Raw genomic sequence first — 22,051 nt, forward strand, 5'->3', positions numbered from 1 at the left:
AGGTATTTCAAGTAGCAAAAGCAAAAGCACTCACATTGCACAATGAAACTCATTATGCATGGAGAAATAGCTGAAGAAGACTATAATATGCATATTATCTATTGTAATTCAAATGTTTACAGGTATTTATTTTGGTACAACAAAATATAACTCTACTAGTACAATGCAGCACAGTCGACAAAATAAAATAAAAGTAAAAGCACAGCTTAGGAATCCCAGTAAAAGACCAAATATTGATTATACAGAAGTCCTCATAATTTGTCTGAGGTTCAGAACAAATTAGACCCTCGTTCTGTCAAGGTCACATGTTCGTTTGTTCATTTAAGGTTAATCTGTCCCATATCTCTTTCATTTTATTCTGCCCAACATTATATTCATATGATATCCTCATTCCATTGTTTTATTGTAAATAGTTATTAATAATGTAAATGTTTCTACTATATTGTTTCACCAACCTAACCTAAGACAAATTCCTGTACAAGCATAAATGTCCAAAATAATTCTGATTCAGTTTCAGAACTACTGTGTAATTGCAGAAGTCTGCCACCAGGGGGCCACAGAGTTAAGGCAGGGGAGTTGACTACTCACACGCAGAACTTGAAGAGGATCTTCTCAAAGACCAGGACCGGCCCTGTGCTCCCCAGGATGGTGAGAGGCTGACCTGAGAACAGCGAGTAGGCCACTCCTGTCAGGGACGCTCCGAACAGAGACTCTATAGCGCTCTGCAGACCAGGGAGGGAAGGGGGGAGAGAGAGAGGGAGGAGGAGAACCCAAACAGAGGAATAGAGATCAGGAGAGGCTGAGGGAGAAAGGAGAGGAAGAATGCTCATTCAGGGTTTAAGCCAACTGAAAGAATGACTCAGTCATACGTGCCAGGTGCAGAAAGCTCTTGTAGCTACAGTATAAATCAGTGTGTGTGCCACAGCCTCTGCCTCACGTTGCGTTCAGAGTGTGGCTTTTATGCCGTTCAGACTATGGGCTATATTTTGCGCCACCCCTTGGCTTAACCCTTATCCCTAAACTTATTTACCATTTTTTACTATTATTAAAAAACATTTTAAAATAGTTCAAATAGCCGATCTACAAGCTCACAACGTCTCGATGTAGATCGCTAGTTGAACTATTTTAAAAGGTTTTACAAAATAGTAAAAAATGGCAAATAAGTTTAGGAAGGGATAAGGGTGGCGCAAGATGGAGCCCTATGGGTTTGAGGGGTAAGTCTCCCATTGTCTTAGAGGCAGCCTAGAGACGAGGCAGCCAGTCCACTATGGTCACTACTAGAGGCAGTGCTTTCGTTTGAAATGTACCCATTCTACAATAAGGCTGTGAATAAAAATTTCAATCAATCAATCCGTAGCAAATGTAGTCCAGGCACTTTGAAAGCACCTGGCATAAAATAATAGACATGTTCCAAATCATACAAATAGTAGTAAAAAACATTTGAGTTATTATAGACGGTGGAAATATTATTTCCAGATTATTATGTTTAGATATTGACGCTTTCTCAAAAATGTATTTTCTCCCCATATATTTTAAATCACAAGATGTTTATTCTATGTGAGGTATAGGACATTTTCTGCCCCGTCAGCTCATCAGTGAGTTTACTCAGACGCATCATACACCCCAACGCCCCAACGCTGGCTGTACAAACAGTCCCGGGCCTAATAAAGACATCTCGGGTACAGTGTGTGTGTGTGTGTGTGTGTGTGTGTGTGTGTGTGTGTGCGTGTATGTGTGTGTGAGAGAGAGAAAATGCCTTTGCGCCAGTGTGTATAGATAGTTTGTGAGTATCAGAATGAGTGAGTGAGTGAGTATATAAATGTTTTTGTTTTAATGTGCATTTGTGTGAAGTGTGTGTGTGTGTGTGTGTGAGCAATAAAGGCAGTGAGGATCAGAGCAAACAGACGTGTAGAGACTTCTAGAAACCAGTTGAAAGGAGGATTTTCAAACCTCTATAAATCGGAATCCAGGAGCTGTCCTTGGTGGATTTTCTGCCATCCACATTTCTGATTTAATTTGTGCCTTCGTACCGCAGCCTTTGGCTGCCGCCATATAAAAGCTTCTGACGAAAGGTAAACAGTGTGTGCTTGTTCCAATGCTGCTAGAGTGTGTGTGTGTGTGTGTGTGTGGGGGGGGGGGGGGGGGGTGAGGGGGGGAATTCCGTCTTTTAAAGTGAACAGCACTGGGAACTGGGGTTTATGCTAACAGCTAGCGGTAGAGATAGAGTTAATCGATGAATTCCCATCCCTACCGGCTACCGTGCATACTGTGCTGGAACAGTGATTTTTACCACGGATCACCACTGTTTGTTTACAATCAGATGTGCTTTGACATAATTGGATTTTTCCATTTCTGGCCACAGACACAGTATACAAAGTGTGTGCCATTTCTCTCCATTAAGTCATTGCCATCTGGTTGTGTTTGCAGTCCCCCAGGGAGGAATTATAACCCAACATCCTTAGCCGTCTTCTAAAGTCTAAACGGTCCATAGTATGTTACTGGCAGAATGACTTGATGACAAATCACACACACAACGTGTGCATTGGTTTTTGCAGTGATGTTCAGCTAGTTAGAAATTATTGGATGTGTAAAAACTGCAGTGCGGAAACAGACTTCAGCACGGCATTGCGCTTTGTTCGCACTGCAAGTATGTCATATTATGTTTAACCAGGTCCATTCCAGTTTGCACAATGCACAAGCTCTCTCCATTAAACTAAATGTATGTTTGGCCTAGAGTGTCACTAGCTAAGCTCACAACACGTTGCTTGTAGATAGGCGATTTTCACCGGAGGGATGCAAAACTTCATGTGTTTAATATGGGATTCACACTGAGACGGCCATGTTTCTCATTGCCCGAGATTCAACAGCGCACACGGGTACACTTGCATGACACACTTTGATCGTCCAGGTGGCGGTGTGCTTGATGGCTGGCGCGCACGGACAATGACCATCAACTCTGCGACATTGTCTCCAATAAATCCAGACACACTGCATTGCATTGCCTCTTTGCCGTTTTCACTGTCAGCCTGCCTGCTATTCACTGTGTCAGTCAGTTCTGTGCTCCAGTGTCGTGTTTGATTAGTTTGCTATGGATTCTACTTCAGCATTATTATTATTTTGTTTTACTTTGGAGACTATGCCAAGCAAAGCCCAAGAGCCACATGTAGTCCGAAGAATAAGATCAGCACGTACTGCACGTATACGCAGATTCAACAGGAGACGGGAGGCGTTGAGAAATGCGCTAGTGTTATGCGTCGTGCAGCGTCTGTGTGTTTTTATTTTGTTGACGCTTGGCTTGTCGACTAGAGATTATGTCACGTTCTAAAAAAAAAAGCACACCAGTGTGAACCAAGTTGTGCAACTCCCGTCGTCCAGCAGGTGGCAGCCATGTCACATACTTATCTCGTTCCAATTTCACGCATGCGCACACCACTCGTGCTAACACACACAGGTCACAGGTACACACATCACAAACACGTACACAGCTACACGGACATTGCAAGCTGGATGTAGAAGTGGTTGCACCACTTAAAAAACAGTCCACTTTCTTCTTTAGGTACGCATGCATTCACATTGGAACGATCCATATCCGAATACACTTCAACGGCCCATGCGGTCCCGGGGACGGTTGGGCGATCCGCTCCCGGGAACGGGTACGCATTATTCACACTACCACAACATCTGAGACGGGACCATAGTGTGAATCGCCCCTATAACAGTGTTTGCCATTTGTATTAGAGCCCTTGCGAGCACCTTCCCACTCATCATGTGAAACATCTTTCTACAAATGTTATATTTAATTACAAGCTCCTCAAAATGACGCACCAGATATAATATCTCCTATAAAGCAAGGTGCTGAAATTTAGTCTAATAGACTTAAGCAGAAGAATAAAACCAATTCACTTAAATTAAAGTGGATTATAGAAACGCTTGTCTGTCAGGTCACACACAGTCTCGGATAGTAAAGCAAGGTTGATATTGCTGTCTCTGAGAATGTAACCTCTACTAAGAGTAACAGTTAACATTGCAGAGAGCGCACACTGGCCTGCTATTGGCAAATGATCATAAGATAAACACATATTTTAAGAGACGGTATAGTGCTTGGTTTACTGTAGCTTAGCTGCGCAGGATACCTAATTAATCACTTTTAACAGGGCCTCCCTATTTTAGGCATGTCATTATAGGCAATAAAACAATAACAAAATGTCATACATTAAAAAAAAGTTGATAAAAAGTGCGATACGTTGTCACACAAAAACACTCAAAGTTCTGAGATTCAAATACAAACGGGTATTTTTTGATAATTATTCATGACTTTATGCGCGCACACGCACACGCACACACACACACACACACACACACACACACACACACACACACACACACACACTCCTGACTCACAATGTTCCCCTTGGTGGCCTCCCCCAGCAGGCCTCCGAAGGTGATGACTGGTGACATGCAGGCACAGTAGAGGAACAGGACGGATGCCAGACACTGCAGGCTGAAGGAGTCTCTGACGTCACTCCAGTAGAACGGAAGCTTCCTCTTCACGTCCAGGACCAAGCCTCCAAATATCCTGAGGACACCACAAACATCATCGTTGCACTTCCATGAGTCAGTGACAAATAAACCCCTCTGGGTTCTTCATGCATTTTGTGGGACGAGCAGCACAGCTGGTTATGTTGAGGGATCCCAGGTGAAATGTACCACATGGGCTCTATGCAGTAAGCACACAGAATAACTCTAGAACCACGTCACCACTTTTCATCTTCATATAATAGGTCCTTTCTAATAATCATGATAAAATGGCACCATTTTTTTCCTACTCGGTCTGTGTCTCAAAGGAGACACAGACGTTTTTACAAAAATATTTAGATTTTTATTATCGCGAGAACGATGGCTTCCATTTTCGCATTGAAACTTTTCAGGATTAGAAAGCCTGCAGTTGCTTGGATTCCCCATCGATGATGTCACTGGTGAACGGGTTTCTGAACTGCCCACAGCCCTCCTATGAGACAGAATTGTGCAGTTCTATCATGATAATTAGTGAGGACCTATTATATGAAGGTAGGTTGAAAAGTGGTGAAGTGGTCCTTTAAGGCTCTGTTCCATTTAGTGTACAGTGGTTTTCAAACTTTTTAATTGCAAGGACCCCCATAACTCTGAGTGTACAAATGGAATCCAATTGAGTTCCATTTGTACACTCTCAGAGTTAGTTTTTTATTATTTCCACACAGCTCTATAGTATATTAATGACATAGTATAATGTTGAAAATGAGTGGAATGCCCCTTTAAGTGCAGTACTCAACTGCATGTACTTCACATTACTGTACACTACAGTCACCACTGGCACTGACACATGATACAGATAACTCAATTCACACCCTGCATGCAGCATCACCCTATCTCACACAAAGGACTGTGTGTTTCAATTTTTTTCCCTCTAAATCCACTTTGCGCCTCATGATGTCTTCCCTACAGTGAGGTTCTATTAAACTTTCACTCCTTTCACCTCCCTCCTTTCCCTTCCTTCCTTTCTTTCCTTCAATATCTCTGTTCCCCACCAGCTCCCTGCAAGCATGTGGCTTTTTATAGCCACGGAGGGGAGAGAGCTTCTTTAAATAATGCAGTGTGTGTGTGTGTGTGTGTGTGTGTGTGTGTGTGTGTGTGTGTGTGTGTGTGTGTGTGTGTGTGTGTGGTCTCTTAATAAACTCTACCAGCAGGGTGGTCAGGGCTCTCCGGAGGAATTCCTTCCAATAAATGTCGAGAGACCCAGAAAATAAATCCCTGTTAATTTTCCTCATAGACTTTTCAGAAAGTATTTAATTAAAGACGTTTACGCCGCGGACAAAGCCAACTCTTGTCGTGACAAATTATGACAAACAAAAAAAATCGGGCCAAACAAAGAATTAGAAAGTAGAAAAAAACGGCAGGTTACAACACTTTTTTTGTTGTTTTTCTTCTTTATAATTATTTGTTTGGTCCAAAATATTGTGTGTTGTCATGATTTGTCACGACAAGAGTCACGACAAGAGTTGGCATCGTACGACGCTTCCTCTCGTACGAGGTCTTGAAATAAATATGTTTTGAAATGTCTATGGGAAAAATGCATTGGGATTCATTTCCTGGGCCTGGCGTCGTCAGGAAAGGGGGCAGGACTGCGACGCTTTATAGGGCATACAGTAGCAGTGGGCGTGGTTTCAAAGGTGTTATGGTGTTATGGTCACCGTCCTAGTCCACTTTCACCACTGCTCATCTTGTCATCATGTTTATCTTAGTTCATCTAATCTTGTCACCATATATTACAGTATGTCATCTGTTCTTGCCATCATAATGATCTTATTTCACCTCATCTTGTCATCATATTAACTTATGTCACCGTGACCTCATCCTATTTATGATCTCTGCCTGGAGATCATGTATCCACCCATGTGTGCGTGTGCATGTGTGTGTGTGCGTGCGCACGTGTGCATGCACGCATCAGTGCCTGCTGCTAATCCCGCCTACTACTCGGCCGATCAGTCACATTTCTTGTGCACGCTGACAGCAGGCCAAGGTCAAGGTCAAGGCCAAAATATCACTGCGCGATATTTGCTCAGATTATGCTGTCGGAGAGCATTTTTGGCGCTCGCCGACAAAACTCCCGATCTGACGCAAGATCGGGCTTTGATCGCCAAGGTTTTGCTCGCTGTGTGTGAAAGTCTCTGCGAGAAGATGAAAGCGCTCACAGACGCCTTCCCGACCGTTCCTGAATATCTAGCAGGCTTGGTATTTGACTCTGTCGCCGACTGGACATCATACAGTATGAATGGGGTTACGACCGTGTCCCGAGAAATCCTTTATTACAGCCAATGAGAGCACAACTTCACAAGACAGCTGCATGTGCTCACTGCTCACAGCCACTATCTGTCTGTCTCTGTCAGTCTGTCTGTCTGTCGACTGTATCGATGATGATCAGACGATACTATAACCTTAATTCCTTGGGTAAATCATGTCGTACATAATACATATTGGTACTAGCTAGCCTATATAGCCCAACATTGCTGTTACACACTTGAATATGTTGATAAACCGCATCGTTCAACGCTGCAAACTGTGTGTGTGTGTGTGTGTGTGTGTGTGTGTGCGCGCGCACACATACGGAGAGAGAGAATTATTTAATGAAAATCAAGATTTAACGTCCTGCCTCGCTATAGCGCATGTAGTCTACGCTATCACAAACATTTCGCCCTGTGTGTGTGTGCTGAGAGAGAGAGGCGTCCTGTGTCGGTCTCGGGTCTCTCGAGCTTGTATGGCACCCTGCAAAAAGACTCCTGTAGTGTGATGATCCGATGACTCGCCGACAACTTTAAAACTCCTACAGTGTCATTAGTAAACTCTAAATGCAACTCTGTCAACAACGTACTGTTATGAATTTCTAATCGTAGAACAATGGTCCTCCCAGGTTATGTGATAAGCAGGCTAGCCAATTCCAATGCTCCTGTCACTCTAGTTCGCAGGATTGGAACGTGTATGTATCTTGTCATCTCAACCTCATGTTATGTTATTTTATGTTATTACACGACTTGGTTGAACGCTCTGCTCTATAACAGACTGCTGCCTAATCAAAGGCTAAGACCTAAGTGCTTGATTTACTGCTGTATCGAACATGACAGCCATGTACAGTAAATACACACACAATGGCATTTACAGCTAAACATTGCTCTCAAAAAAGTTTTTGAAAAGGGTCTCTCTTAACTTATTTACAACCAAATAAGGGATTTTCAGATATGTATACAGTAGCTAGTTTCACAAAACGGTGCAACCGTAGGGTCTTTACATACAGGTATATAAGGTGTACCGTGTGTGAGCATACAGTAGCACATCATTGTATGTTCTGTGGTGTCCAAGTGTTCCTCACCTTCCTGTCCTCTGCAGTTCAGGTCCTGAATGGGGGTCTTCGTCTTTGTCCATGTCCCCAGTAGGAGACAGTGAGCCGTTAGGCTGAGCCGGCCTTTTCCTCTTCATCTGAAGAACACAGCAGGAGGGATTTCAAACTGTGCAAATCGACCATTTTGGTGCCTTGCTCTATTGTATATACTGTATAGGCCAGCATTGTGTGAAGGAAACTGGGGTGGGCACGCGGACTAGGGCTTTCACTTCTACTAGTTGACTAGTTGCCTAGTTTACTAGTAGACTAGTTGTTTAACTACCTATTATGTTTTAAAAACAACTCTAGCTGATCTTGAGGCCTACAAAAAAAGAAAACTCCTTTTTCTTATCAACTAGTACCAACAAGGTCCACTAGTGGATTTACTAGTCAACTAGTTGCTTAAAGCCCTAACGTGGACGTTAGTCCGACATATGTGGCCGGTTAAGACTAGAGTTGTCCTGATAAAAAAAAAAATCAGACAGAGTACGAGTACTTCATTTTTAGTATTCGCCGATACCGAGTAACGATATGAGTACTTTTTTTTTGTAACCACTTATTTTACCCCGTTTTTCTCATAGATGCAAATGGATCTCCCATCTAATTGTCACTTGTCTTGTAGTGTTACGCCCCGACCAACGAGAGCGATGAAGATATCAAGGAGGAGTTCTACCACAGACTGCTGTCCATCATACAGGCCCGCCCAAGCCGAAACATCACCATCACTATGGGCGACTTCAATGCAAAAATCGGCAGCAACAACCAAGGTTACGAAGAGATCATGGGTCAGCAAGGCCTGGGGGAAATGAACGAAAATGGAGAGAGATTCAGCAATTTGTGCGCCACAAGCAACCTAGTTATCGGCGGGAGTTTCTTTCACCACAGAAGGATACACAAGGCAACTTGGGTATCACCTGACATGGTGACTGAAAACCAAATTGATCATGTGTGCATTGGGAAAAAGTTCAGAAGATCCCTCCAAGATGTGCGCGTCAGAAGAGGAGCAGATGCCGCTTCAGACCACCATCTCCTGGTCGCCTGCATAAAACTAAAGCTGAAGAGAAATTGGACAGGAGAAACCAATAAACGCCAGAGGTACAACACCATACCTCTCAAAGAAACAGCCGGGCTAGAAAGGTTTAAGATCACACTCGCAAACAAGTTCCAGGTCCTACAAGAGCTGAGAGAGGAAGAGACCATTGAAGAGAAGTGGCAGAGTATTAAAACAGCAGTGACAGAAACATGTCAGGAAGTACTGGGCAACAAGAAGCATAGCCACAAGGAATGGATGACAGCAGAGACCTTGGAAAAGATAGAGGAGAGGAAAAAGAAGAAGGCAGCTAGAAACAGCAGTCGCACACGGGCAGGGAAAGCTAAAGCCCAAGAAGAGTACTCTGAAGCCAATAGGACAGTTAGGAGAAGCATAAGAGCAGACAAGAAGGGCTATATAGAGTCACTGGCTGCAGAGGCAGAGGAGGCGGCACACCATGGCAACATGAAGACTCTGTATGACACCATCAAAAAGCTTTCAGGAAAGTTCAGCAAACCTGAGAGGCCAGTGAAGGACAAGGAAGGGAATAAAATTTCAGATGCAGAAGGGCAGAAACGTAGATGGGCGGAGTATTTCGAGGAGCTGTTGAACAGACCAGCTCCACTTAATCCAGTGGATATACAGCCAGCGGAAAGTGACCTGCCGATTGACTGTGATGTCCCTTCCAAGGAAGAGATCCACAAGGCCATAAAGCAACTGCGGAATGGGAAGGCTGCAGGGCCAGACAACATTCCAGCAGAAGCACTGAAAGCTGATGTTGAGACCAGCGTCGAAATGCTCTACCCTCTATTTCGGGACATTTGGGAGAAGGAAGAAGTACCAGCAGAGTGGAAGGAGGGTTACCTCATCAAGCTCCCGAAAAAAGGCGATCTAGCTTCATGTTCCAACTACAGGGGAATAACACTGCTGTCTATACCAGGGAAGACCTTCAACAGAGTGCTCCTAAACAGGATGAAAGAGGCTGTAGACCCACACCTCCGAGACCATCAAGCGGGTTTCCGTAAGAATAGATCCTGCACGGACCAGATTGCAACATTGCGGATCATTCTGGAACAATCCTTGGAGTGGAACTCGCCGCTCTACGTCAATTTTATTGACTACGAGAAGGCGTTTGACAGTGTGGATAGACAGACCATCTGGAGACTGCTGAGACACTATGGGGTACCGGAGAAGATCACCAGCATCATCAGGAACTCCTACGAAGGGCTGAACTGCAGGGTGATACACGGGCAGCAACTCACCCATGCCTTCCAAGTGAAGACAGGAGTGAGGCAAGGCTGTTTATTGTCCCCTTTTCTGTTCCTGTTGGCCATTGACTGGGTCATGAAGACATCCACAGCACAGAAAATAAATGGCATCCAGTGGACACCTTGGTCACAGTTAGATGACCTTGATTTTGCTGATGACCTGGCCCTTCTTTCCCACACTCACCATCAGATGCAAGAGAAAACCAATATAGTTTCATCAAACTCAACACGCCTTGGCCTCACCATCCACAGAGGAAAGAGCAAGGTCCTCAAAATAAATACAGTCAGTGTTACCCCCGTTACCCCCATCAAACTGGAAGGTGAAGCACTAGAGGAGGTGGAGAGCTTCACCTATCTAGGCAGTGTTGTCGACAAACAGGGCGGAACAGATGCCGACGTAAAAGTCAGGATTGGCAAGGCAAGAGCAGCTTTCCATCAGCTGAAGAATGTCTGGGGAGCCTCAGATCTTCCCATGAACACAAAGATCAGGATCTTTAATTCTATGGTGAAGCCGGTCCTGCTGTATGGAGCAGAAACCTGGAGAACAACTCAAAACACCATCACAAGAATCCAGACGTTCATAAACACCTGCCTCAGAAGAATCCTCCGAATACGCTGGCCAAACAAAATCAGTAACCGGGAACTGTGGCAGCGAACAAATCAACACCCGGTGGAGGAAGAAATCATCCAAAGGCGCTGGCGATGGATCGGCCACACTCTTCGCAAGCCTGCATCTAGCATCACACGATATGCCCTGTTCTGGAACCCACAAGGGAAAAGGAAGAGAGGCAGACCACGAAACACCTGGCGCCGAGACCTGGATGCAGATGTGAAGAGATCTGGCCACACATGGGGACAGCTGGAGAAGATGGCCCAGGACCGTGATGTCTGGAGAGCTCTTGTTCGTGGCCTATGCCCAAAGTTGGGCTATAGGCGTAAGTAAAGTAAGTAAGTTGTAGATCGGCTGTTTTTGGCGATTTGTTGGGTTGGGTTGCATTCGTTCAGCGTAGTATCGGGGCCGAGTACGGGTGGTATCGGCCGATACCAGTATCGATATCGGAAACAACTCTAGTTAAGGGGGAGTCGTCATTAGGCGTCCTGTGGCACTGAGTGAGTTAGGACTCACCCGTGGCTTCTGTGTGCGTTTAGGTTAGGAGGTGTAGGATTAGTAAAGTCGGATTAACGCTACGCACCCAATGAAACCATTGACTTGCTTAAAGTAGGTAGCCTAAGTGATTTTCTCTGGTTGAAGTAAGTGTTAAATAGCTCTACATTCCGGTTCCGTACTCATTGCTATAGTAAGAGGAGTCTCCATTTCTCTCCAGCTCTTTTATTAAACAGAGAATGCATTTTCAGGTTGGGATACCAACATTAAATGGCGTGTATAATTAAATTATCTGTGACAGAGAGAGAGAGAGAGAGATCCTGACCTGAGATGGGACATTCTTGGGCGGTTCGATGCGTATTGTGGGGTCCCACTCTCCAGGGGGCAGCACAGTCACCTGGTCAAGAAACTCGTCTATGCCAGACAGTAGATCTTGTCTGTCTTTGGCCTTGTATGCCACGTCATGGAAAATCTACACATGAGGAAAGTGAGGTGTGTGACCAGTGGTGGAAAAAGTATTGCATGTTTTACTTAAGTAAAAGTATGAATATAGAACTACTCTTTTACAAGTAAAAGACTGGAATTCAAAATGTACTTGAGTAAAAGTAGGCCTACAAAAGTATCGGTATCAGTATGGCAGCCCCCTATAGTACCTCCCTTCACATTCAGTAGATCGATCCTGTGATCTTTTGTGGCCAGATGTCATTTTGTGGGGTCTAGTAGGACTATAGTAAATAATACAAAATAAATCGCTATTTGTAAAACAATACATATTTATTTAGCCCCATGTTTGAATGCCCCCGCCCCCTGTAAAACGAAAGAAAGCAGCAAATGAAAAAGAAACAACACTCATCTTTTACTTTCTCTAACAACAACCTAAAACATGAACCTTGGTTGGAAAAAAACTACATTTACTTAAAGTTGTCCTTTAAGTAAATGTACTTAGTTACTTTCCACCACTAGCAAGCAACCGATGCGCTGGGTGAGGGTCATTTCACACTCAAATTAGAAATAACAAAAAGACGCTGGCTACTGGTTTGTTTGTGTGTTGGTGGAACTCCTATCTGAATGAAATCTCTACTCACCTCATCGGTCATGAGCGTAGCCATAGACCTGCCAATTTCATGGTACTGGGGGCCTTTACCATGAGGCCCCAGCAGCAAGAATAGAAACCTGCATATGACAAAGGACACGGGAATTCATTAGGCCAAGATCTCTGAGCTTTCACTGCAGGACATGGAGGGTCTGGACAACTCAAAACATCTACTAGACTAGATGTTAGGCTTCGAATGATTTTGAATCTAGCCTTCCCAAAAATATAAATACATAAATAAACAAACAAATGCGACAGTAGATTACTATGAAAACTGCCATCATTCCGTCAGATCTCCATATATGGAGCTGACCTGTTCTCACATTCCATATGTTGATCATTCCCCACCCGTCCTTCCTCTTTGATGTCTCCCTTTTGACCGATACCTGCCCATTCAAACTCTAGACACAGCCACACCCAGCAGCCGGCGAAAACGAGAGTTCAACAGGCCTGAAAATGAAGGCCCAGGCCCGAAAATGAAGGCCCGGACCTACCTGGGCCCTCATCAAACCATGTACACTCAAGACACTGCCCCCGCTGCCACCCTTAGATCTCCATATATGGAGCTGACCTGTTCTGACATTCCATGTTAATCTGACTTCATTAAACCCTGTACACTCAAGACACTGCCCCCGCTGCCACCCTTAGATCTCCATATATGGAGCTGACCTGTTCTGACATTCCATATGTTGATCTGACCTCATCAAACCCTGTACACTCAAGACACGCTCCACTCGAGCCCACACTGTTCAAGAACAGTATTTTGTAGTTTCCTTTGTTTATCACATTATTAGATCGTAGCAACTGAGGGCAGAAAGGGGGAAGGAAATGCCTGTACCTGGTGGGTACAGGGACCTCGGTAAGGAGCTGAATGAGCCCTGGGTGTGTGTGTGTGTGTGTGTGTGTGTGTGTGTGTGTGTGTGTGTGTGTGTGTGTCGTACCTGGTGGGTACAGGGACCTCGGTAAGGAGCTGAATGAGCCCTGGGTGTGTGTGTGTGTGTGTGTGTGTGTGTGTGTGTGTGTGTCGTACCTGGTGGGTACAGGGACCTCGGTAAGGAGCTGAATGAGCCCTGGGTGTGTGTGTGTGTGTGTGTGTGTGTGTGTGTGTGTGTGTGTCGTACCTGGTGGGTACAGGGACCTCGGTAAGGATCTGAATGAGCCCTGGGTGTGTGTGTGTGTGTGTGTGTGTGTGTGTGTGTGTGTGTCGTACCTGGTGGGTACAGGGACCTCGGTAAGGAGCTGAATGAGCCCTGGGTGTGTGTGTGTGTGTGTGTGTGTGTGTGTGTGTGTGTGTGTGTGTGTCGTACCTGGTGGGTACAGGGACCTCGGTAAGGATCTGAATGAGCCCTGGGTGTGTGTGTGTGTGTGTGTGTGTGTGTGTGTGTCGTACCTGGTGGGTACAGGGACCTCGGTAAGGAGCTGAATGAGCCCTGGGTGTGTGTGTGTGTGTGTGTGTGTGTCGTACCTGGTGGGTACAGGGACCTCGGTAAGCCCGGTGATGAGCACAGCTGGGGACAGACGTACAAACGCGATGATGGGCTTCTCCAGGAAGTCCACCTCACCCACCAGGACGTTGGACGCTTCGGCACCCGGCGGGATTTTCTTCATGAAGTTCATATCCACCTGAAAACACGGCCCAGAAGGACATAAACAATGCATAAAGCAGTGGTAACGTAGCTGCCCACCGCCAGCCTCCGACTGGGCCGGGAATTCCAAAGAACAGAGAGAGAGAGAGAGAGAGAGAGAGAGAGAGAGAGAGAATTCCACAGGCAAAGGGACTTCTGAGATAAACAATATAAAGGGCTGAGACTGAACAATAAGAGAGCATGAAAGAGAAACAGAGTGCATGGAAAGAGGGAGTGACGGCGCTACTGCAGACTGATGTATGAGAGCTAGGGGCGATGCTGGGGGAGGAGAGGCCAAGCAACACTAGGGAGGTTAGATAGTAGCTACATACACAACTACCATGTACTGAGCAAAGAATAGACATCTTCCTGTCAGGTCCACTGAACCCAAAAAGAAATTACAACTGTTGATATGCATCTATTTTTACGTTACCTTACTTTATTTGTTTATATGGACAGGACAATGGACGTCACATGGACGTAAATACACCGGATATAGCACAGTTGCTAATTTTCATCCGCAGTCCTCACAGGAAACACAAAACAGAAAAACAGACAGTCAAACAGCCGGTCCACTAAATGTACGACGCTAAATGCAGAGCCTTATATCCTTCTCTTTTATCCTCCAGCTCATCATACATTTCGGAGCGCTTCAGAGAGTTTGTTGGCACGCATGGAAGCTGCTTGTAGGTTGATAACCCGCTGCATTATGCCTACAGGCACTTTTATGTCAGGGAGGAGGTTATCGTGAAATGATAAGACGGTTCTCTGCCCTGTGGAGGCGTTACAGAATGCAATAGAATCCATTCTCAGCCCTTCCCACCATCTGCAGTAATTACTAATGCTGTGATCACGTAATCACTTGAACACTATACTTACTACACTTACACTATACTTTGTTGTACGGAAACAATCGATCTACGATCTACAAATTCATAGAGTGCTTTGAAGCTCTGTGAGCTTGCTTCTGCTAAATGTTCTCCAAACTGTTCGCCTATTCATCATAATCACATGGTGGCCATTTTGCTATTAAGTTAATGAACCCTGCAAATATGATGCAAGAGCAAAATGGCCGCTGTGTGAATAGTGTCTGTTATGACGCAGCCAGAATAGGGACTTCAGCAGACTATATATCAATCAATCAATCAATCTGACTGATGTCCTGAGGTTTGGGGGGTTTAGTCATTGGTACTGGTTTACCAACTTGGACCACTGACCGTTGGATCCATTCCATCTGTACACACAGATAACTAGCCATCAGTCCAGGTAGTGGGGCAGATTAATGGCGTATATCATGATAATCGTTCAGTTTGTGATGCAAGCATGACATTTGGCACACATACTCTGTCAGGTAACCTGCCTCCGCCAAATGGCGGCAGCAGTGAGTACCTCCTCCTGCTCCCATCTGATCTCTCTCGGGCAGAGACGCCGTACTCCGATCAAATGCTGATCGGAGTGATATGCGGCCGCTAGAGGCGGGATCAACATGAGACTGATGACGTATTGAAGCGCTGCCACAGCACAAATGTAAACACAACCTAACAAGACTACAACTCAAAATTATTATGGAGATATCAGATGTTTGTCCCGCTGCTTCCGGGTTCATCGTTTCTGCTTGAGAGAGACCAGATCAAGGTAGGCGGAGGGAACTCAATACTGGCGCAATCTGGCGGAGTCAGGTTATCTCTAAGGGTCACTCTTATGGAAAATGGCACTGGCCACTCAAAATTCCAAGATGGCGACCATTTCTTTCAACATGGCAGATAGTGATATAATATTTCAGGTTGTGATACAAGGATGAAATTTCATACCAGGGTACCCAGTACCAGGGTTAGGTTACCTTGCTCAAGTGGACTTTCTCTACGCTGCTTTCTCTACGGACGCCTGCTTCAGAAGGCCTCCCCTCCGACGACGACAGGTTGTTGGGGAGAGAGTTAGGGGTCACCAGAGGCCCTGATATTGATGTGACCGAGAGAGGGGGGGGGGGGGGGGGTTGTGAGGAGGATAGAGTAAGAGGAGAGAGAAAAAAATAGTCAGTCGCGTTTCTTCTGGAAAATGGAGGGAGACACAAGCACCTGCTGAAGATGGCTTTGAGCTTCAACAGGAGATTTTACAACGTGATTTTGATGTAATGGGGCAGTAACATAACCATATCTCTTTAGATTTGGAGAAATGCAGAAAAACAATCACTTCCAGTTTTCAAAATCTCTTAAAACTGGGAATACTATTAAAACGTTCCACTGCTGATGTCAAAGCAGCTTGGCTTGTATCATCATCATCATCATCCCAGAGATGAAGGTGAAGGAAGGTGTGGAAAATATGCCCAAACACCTTCAATACAAGCCTCCAGCGGAGACGAGCATTGAAGCGGCTTTACCGATTTCCCACTTCAACACGGAGGAAACGCTAGCACTTCAGGTACAGAGGAAAAGGAGATGAAATGAGATGATGTTTGAGGCAACCTCTTTCTCCGCTCTGCAAAAAGTATGTTCCTTCCAACTGTTATTTTTCCCAAATAACTTTGTAGCAATAAAAATGAAACTGTTGTCTTCCTAATTCAGCGGAACCGTACATGTACCTTCCTGTGTGTGTGACAGACTCCTCAAGACAAACATTCTGCAGACACTACAGTGCTATTAAAACAGCTTTCCTACTGTATGTCAACCTTGTTCACATGTGCGAACATCACTATCATGTGTGTTCCCTTAGCTGCTTAGCACAATTAACCCTTAACTCTGCAGTTCGACCCCGCCTGCCATGTTAGTAGGTTTTAAAATTAACACAGATCAACATCACATTTGTAATACAAGTTAAAGTCAGAAACCCAAAATCAAAACGGATTCAATACAGATCATACTTCCATTTACTTTCCCCTCATTCCAAGACCAGGCCATCTTCCCCAGTCTCCACCAGCGTGTCAGTAGGTCAGTCACAATATTAATTGTAATTATTATTACAGAATCGCAATACTATTACTTCATTTGAATAAATTCATCTGTTGAAATGTCTTTGCTAAAACAAAATTTGCATGGCATGTTTTAGCCATAGGAGATTACTTATGTCCTATGTGGCCTAAAAGATAAATGGTCCGATGTTCAACGCCTAAACCACAATAAAATCGTTAATCGCAATCATTTGTTACGACAATCAAAATGTCGTGGTCGTCGCGTCAGTTGACATGTAGAGCCGACACTTGGTGATCTAAGCGTGCTCACTGCATGGTGCCCTGGTGTAACCGCTTCCACACCGCCACGGAGGACAGCAGGGAAGCGGTGACCGCTGACCACCAACAGCATTGCTCACATTCCTCCCTAAGCCTGCGAGAATAAGGGAGGGATTATCGCAGGTTGTATCCTGCCACCGAACATCATTCAGCGAGATTAAACCGTGGAATGTTGGACCAACGGCGGCCTTATTAAAAGGAGGTGGTGGAGTGGAGTGCGTCCTTAGACCTTCCGTATTCTAATATCCCCTTTACTCAATGTCATCGTGAAAAAAAAAGAAAAGTAGGTGTCTAGGCTTATCTGGTCAGCACCACATTTCTAGTGCAAATTGACACGTGCACGCGCGCACACACACTCCCTATTTTTCCATTGTCCTCCTATTTGTTGCAGATCATTTTCTTCTGAATTGTTAAAATGTGATGTGGAAAAAAGGCCACCGACTCCTGTCATGAACAGACAGCAGAAGGAGGCTACTCTGGGGGCTTTAAGATCTATTTCCCTTTAAAGTCCCTAGATCATCTATGGCAGTAGGGTACAGTTGTTGTACTGTTCCAGTGTGTGTGGAGTAACTAGGGACTGTCAGGTTTAAACTTTATATTCAATCAATTTGAACATTGATACTCTGAGATGGACAAATGCTTGTAACTACATGTATAGGGCATAGCAGTGGGATAGAATCAAGCCATACAGGATCCTGGTGAATCATGGTCATAAAACCTTTGATTATGTGAAAAGAAAACCCATTATTGAATATTTATTTATATTATTATATATGACTACATTTAATAAATACTTGTTTAGCGGTTTTCTTTTACTTTTTCTTCCCCACAGAATCAAAAGTGTTATGGTCATGATTCACCAGCATCCTGGATGGCTTGGATTCTATAGGCTTAACCCATTTAGAGCTGAGGACGATTCTACAAATGCCTTCTAAATCCTGACAGTTTTCTGAAAAACCTATATTTCTATGTCAGTGGTGCTCAACCTTTTTCATGTCAAGGACCCCCAAAATGATATGCAATTGGCCACCGACCCCCATTTGAAAATACAGTATGTTGTTCCACGGACCTCCACAGAAGCAAATATTTGAGTTAAAAAATAGTAGCAAATCTACAAGCTTGTTCACTCGGTGCCGCACTATGAGCTTGTAGATCTGCTATGTTTCAATAGCTAAAGTATAACATAATGCTTAAAACACCAAAAGGGGTTCCCGCCTTGAATGGGTTAAAATATAAATACGTTTGTAAATCTCTATGGGAAAAATGTATGGCCGATATTTCAGTGGAACCAGAAAAACACGGCCACTGCTATGCCCTATAGTATGTACTCTCTATCAGTCCTATTTTGATAATGACCTAACAGATAAAAAAGAAGTTACCCTCCAGCTCTGCTGCACGTTAACGCCAAGGCACTATGTCATGGGATATTGTTTGTGTGTGCGTGCGTGTGTGCGTGCATGCTTCTAGAATAACAGAGGCTCCCATCTATTATAAGACCACCCCAACCTTTAGCTTTCTCCTCCAACTCAACAGTCTCTGGTTCTCATGACCCAACATTCAATCACACACTCTCACACACACACACACACACACACACACACACACACACACACACACACACACACACACACACACACACACACACACACACACACACACACACACACACACACACACACACACACACACACACACACACACACACACACACACACACACACCTCTATATCTATAAATAACAAACAGGGGCCTGGCATTGGAAAGGAACACAAAGTGCCTCTATGTTATGGTGATAGTACATGCCAACACGACCTCCCGTCCTACAGGACTTATATTTAGCCAGGCTGCCTGTCTGGCACACACGTTACCCTCGCTAGACCCTTAACGGAAGGAGGAGGAGTCCGGTGTGTGTGTGTCTGTGTGTGTGTGTGTGTGTGTGTGTGTGTGTGACTATACTTAGGAATTGAGAAGGAGGAAGGAACATGGACATAAAAAAATTAAATACCCCAAAAAGATGCGAGAGTAAAAGAACAAAAAGGATGGCGTAGTGTTCTACGTCAGCATGCATTCAACACGGTGCACAGAGCCGAGTCTTTTATAGAATACAGGACCTCCAGCTATTGGCACAGCGGCTGTTTTCTATAATTGGCTCTCTGAACCAAAACAAAAAGGAAGCATACACGTATATATATACAAGTATAGTATATACACACATATATACTGGAGGGACAATTAGATGGTACAACGTACAGGAGAACACCTTCTCCGCACAACGAGGAGCGGGTGAGAGTACGGGACAATCACAGGACATTGTTGGACATACTGTATAAGTGTATATGCTAGAATGAGGGAACGAGAGATGGATGCATCCACACAGACAGCTCAATATGGAGAGACAGATCCAAGCAAGGCATTTAGGGGTTGAGCAGAGAACCGAGGATAGCGAGAGACAGGAAGATGAAAGATTATGATGCCCAAGAGACGTTGAGTGCGAGAGAGAGAGAGAGAGAGAGAGAGAGAGAAAGGTAAGGAGTCAAGGACAGAGGCAATTAAAGTTATGACACAAGGACATTTAGGACAGATTGGACGGAGAGACAGAGAGAGAGGCGAGGTGAAGAATGAGGTGTGACAGAGAGAGAGAGAGAGAGAGAGAGACAGAGAGAGAGAGAGAGAGAGATAGTAGTCTCTCCTCTGGTGACATCTTTCAATGTGGGGGCTAAACGTGCATGGATGGAAACCATTTGACATTTACACATCAAGTGCAATGCAGAAATGAGAAGACTTGAGTCTCTAGCCCCGACATTGAATTTAGATTTCGGCAGGCTGAGATCTCTGATCGTCTGGCCACGTGTCAGACTACAGAGAGAGGAGAGCTGGTATAGAGTCAGTGAGTGAACCTTGCGGTGTCATTAAAGGGCAACTTTGATGATTTACAAATTGAATCCTATGATTCTCCCAATACGCAGACCGTATTGGGAAGTATCATAAAGTGTATGAGTTAGATTTCCTTCTCACAGCAATCTGAGAACCCATCGTCAACAAATAAAGGAAAAACAGCTCCCTCTTTTCCTTTGAATTTGACGGAGTCAACAGTCTGTCCCGAGAGACTATTCTCACAGTGGAGCGCTAGGGTTCAGGAGGTGACGTCACCCTTTAATGACTCGATGGGCGCTGGGTGGGGGTTGTGGGTGGGCCGCGGTGCTTGACGTAGCAGCGGGAGGAGGGTGGGGGGCACAGCCAGCATGCTACAGTGCTAGTGTTCTCCGGTCAAGCCGTGACTCACACTGCCGGGCTACACAGATATTTGCCTTCTAACGGCAGCAGCTGGTGGCCGTGGGAATCCGTGGACACTTGTCTATCCAGCCGAAATGTGCCGGCAGCGGCCGCCGCCTCCTCGCCCACCGTACCGTCATCGCCGTCGTCATCAGGGGGAGACACCACCACCTGCGGAATGGCCTGCCGCGGCGGGGGCTTCGAAGAGCGCCGGGAGGAAGGGGGAGTATTTTGGGGGGTGCTGAGGGGGGAAGGGCCGTGGCCAGCCCCCGCCCCCGCGGAGGAGGGCAGGAGGTGGCCGAGGAAGACAGAGACCCGGGACTCTTGCCTCTCGAGCGGGTTGGAGGAGACCGGCCCCGGCTTGTGGAGAGACAGACGAGAAGAGGACAGGCCCTCTCCTAATAGAGGAGACAATGGCAAAGACGAGAGAGAGGGAGGAGCGAGGGGGGAGAGGGGAATGGATGGAGAAGAAGAAACATAATGAGGTAGAAGCATATCTGGGAGATGGTTTCAGGTGGAGAGAGAAGAAGGGGCAGAGGACAGTGGACGAGAAGAGTGCAGTTAGAGAGAGAGAGAGAGATAGAGAGAAGTGAGGGGGTGATGGGTTGTGTGCAAAACTGACACTCTGACAGGACGAGAGACTAGTGTGATTCAGTGGGGAGAGAGATGTGTGTGAGGGGGGGGGGGGGGGGGGGTTGAGAAGGCCCACGGGGCCAATCAGCTTGTCCGGTTCAACCAGCACACCAGCCAATCACACACTGTGACTGGGACTTGAGAGAGCCTTGCATGCAGGGTTAGAATAGACTCAGTTCATTGAATGCAAACAAACAAATGAGTCAGAAGTAATACTGTGGACACACAGTCAAGCCTAAAAACAGTACTATCATTCATTGTAAGGCCAAGACAACATGGATAAACTGGATGATTTACCTTTCCACATTTACATTTCACGGTTAAAACGGTGCAACACATTCAAACCCTGCACCTGCACAGAGAAAGACCACGGACACAGCAATGGTCAAAAAGCCATGTCCATTAATTCACATAATATAATCCCAGGCATGGGCACGCAGAGAATTCAAAAAGCTCAACGTACTGTACAATATATCGACAAGACAAGAATGTAACCATGCCCCTGATGGAAGAGATACACACATACACGCACACACATCTACAAGCTCACAACACTTTGCCATGCAACACATTGTGAGCTTGTCCATTTGCTACTACTGGTAAAAATTGAGTTTGAACACAATTTATACCAGTTTCCAGAATGCAAAAGCTTTGCGCACCACACTCGCCCAGTCTAAAGGTTGGAGGTATAAGCAGTCAGCAAGGCCAGATATAGAGGGTATGGGCGTGGCATCATCATCATACCCGGAAGTTGTGCGGGAACGCCTACTGAGTGACAAAATAATTCTTTCTGTAATTTTTCCCATACATCCAAACAGAAACGACGTTAAACTCACTTTGCCACTCGATTTATGCATGCGCACGCCGAATACCCTCTATACTTTACACTGTA

General features: G+C 45.3%; 1 protein-coding gene across 4 annotated transcripts in view; it reads right to left on the reverse strand.

The window, feature by feature from the left end:
- LOC310865681 (sodium bicarbonate cotransporter 3-like) overlaps positions 1 to 22,051 on the reverse strand; it is a 74,523-nt gene that overhangs the window by 13,300 nt on the left and 39,172 nt on the right. For 2 of the 4 annotated variants that reach the window (XM_083774892.1, XM_083774891.1), the window contains exons 7-14: positions 20,562 to 20,924; positions 15,871 to 15,983; positions 13,871 to 14,028; positions 12,398 to 12,485; positions 11,638 to 11,784; positions 7,901 to 8,007; positions 4,402 to 4,576; positions 589 to 722 (exon numbers count right to left, since the gene is read on the reverse strand). In XM_083774892.1, coding sequence (XP_083631018.1) covers positions 589 to 722; positions 4,402 to 4,576; positions 7,901 to 8,007; positions 11,638 to 11,784; positions 12,398 to 12,485; positions 13,871 to 14,028; positions 15,871 to 15,983; positions 20,562 to 20,924 — 1,285 coding nt within the window. Of the gene's footprint in view, positions 1 to 588; positions 723 to 4,401; positions 4,577 to 7,900; positions 8,008 to 11,637; positions 11,785 to 12,397; positions 12,486 to 13,870; positions 14,029 to 15,870; positions 15,984 to 20,561; positions 20,925 to 21,903; positions 21,928 to 22,051 lie in introns of all 4 variants that reach the window. The other 2 variants (XM_083774890.1, XM_083774893.1) reach the window with 2 other exon arrangements.

The sequence above is a fragment of the Protomyctophum parallelum genome, assembly GCF_964188405.1.
Source record: "Protomyctophum parallelum genome assembly, chromosome: 1".
Classification (NCBI taxonomy): domain Eukaryota; kingdom Metazoa; phylum Chordata; class Actinopteri; order Myctophiformes; family Myctophidae; genus Protomyctophum; species Protomyctophum parallelum.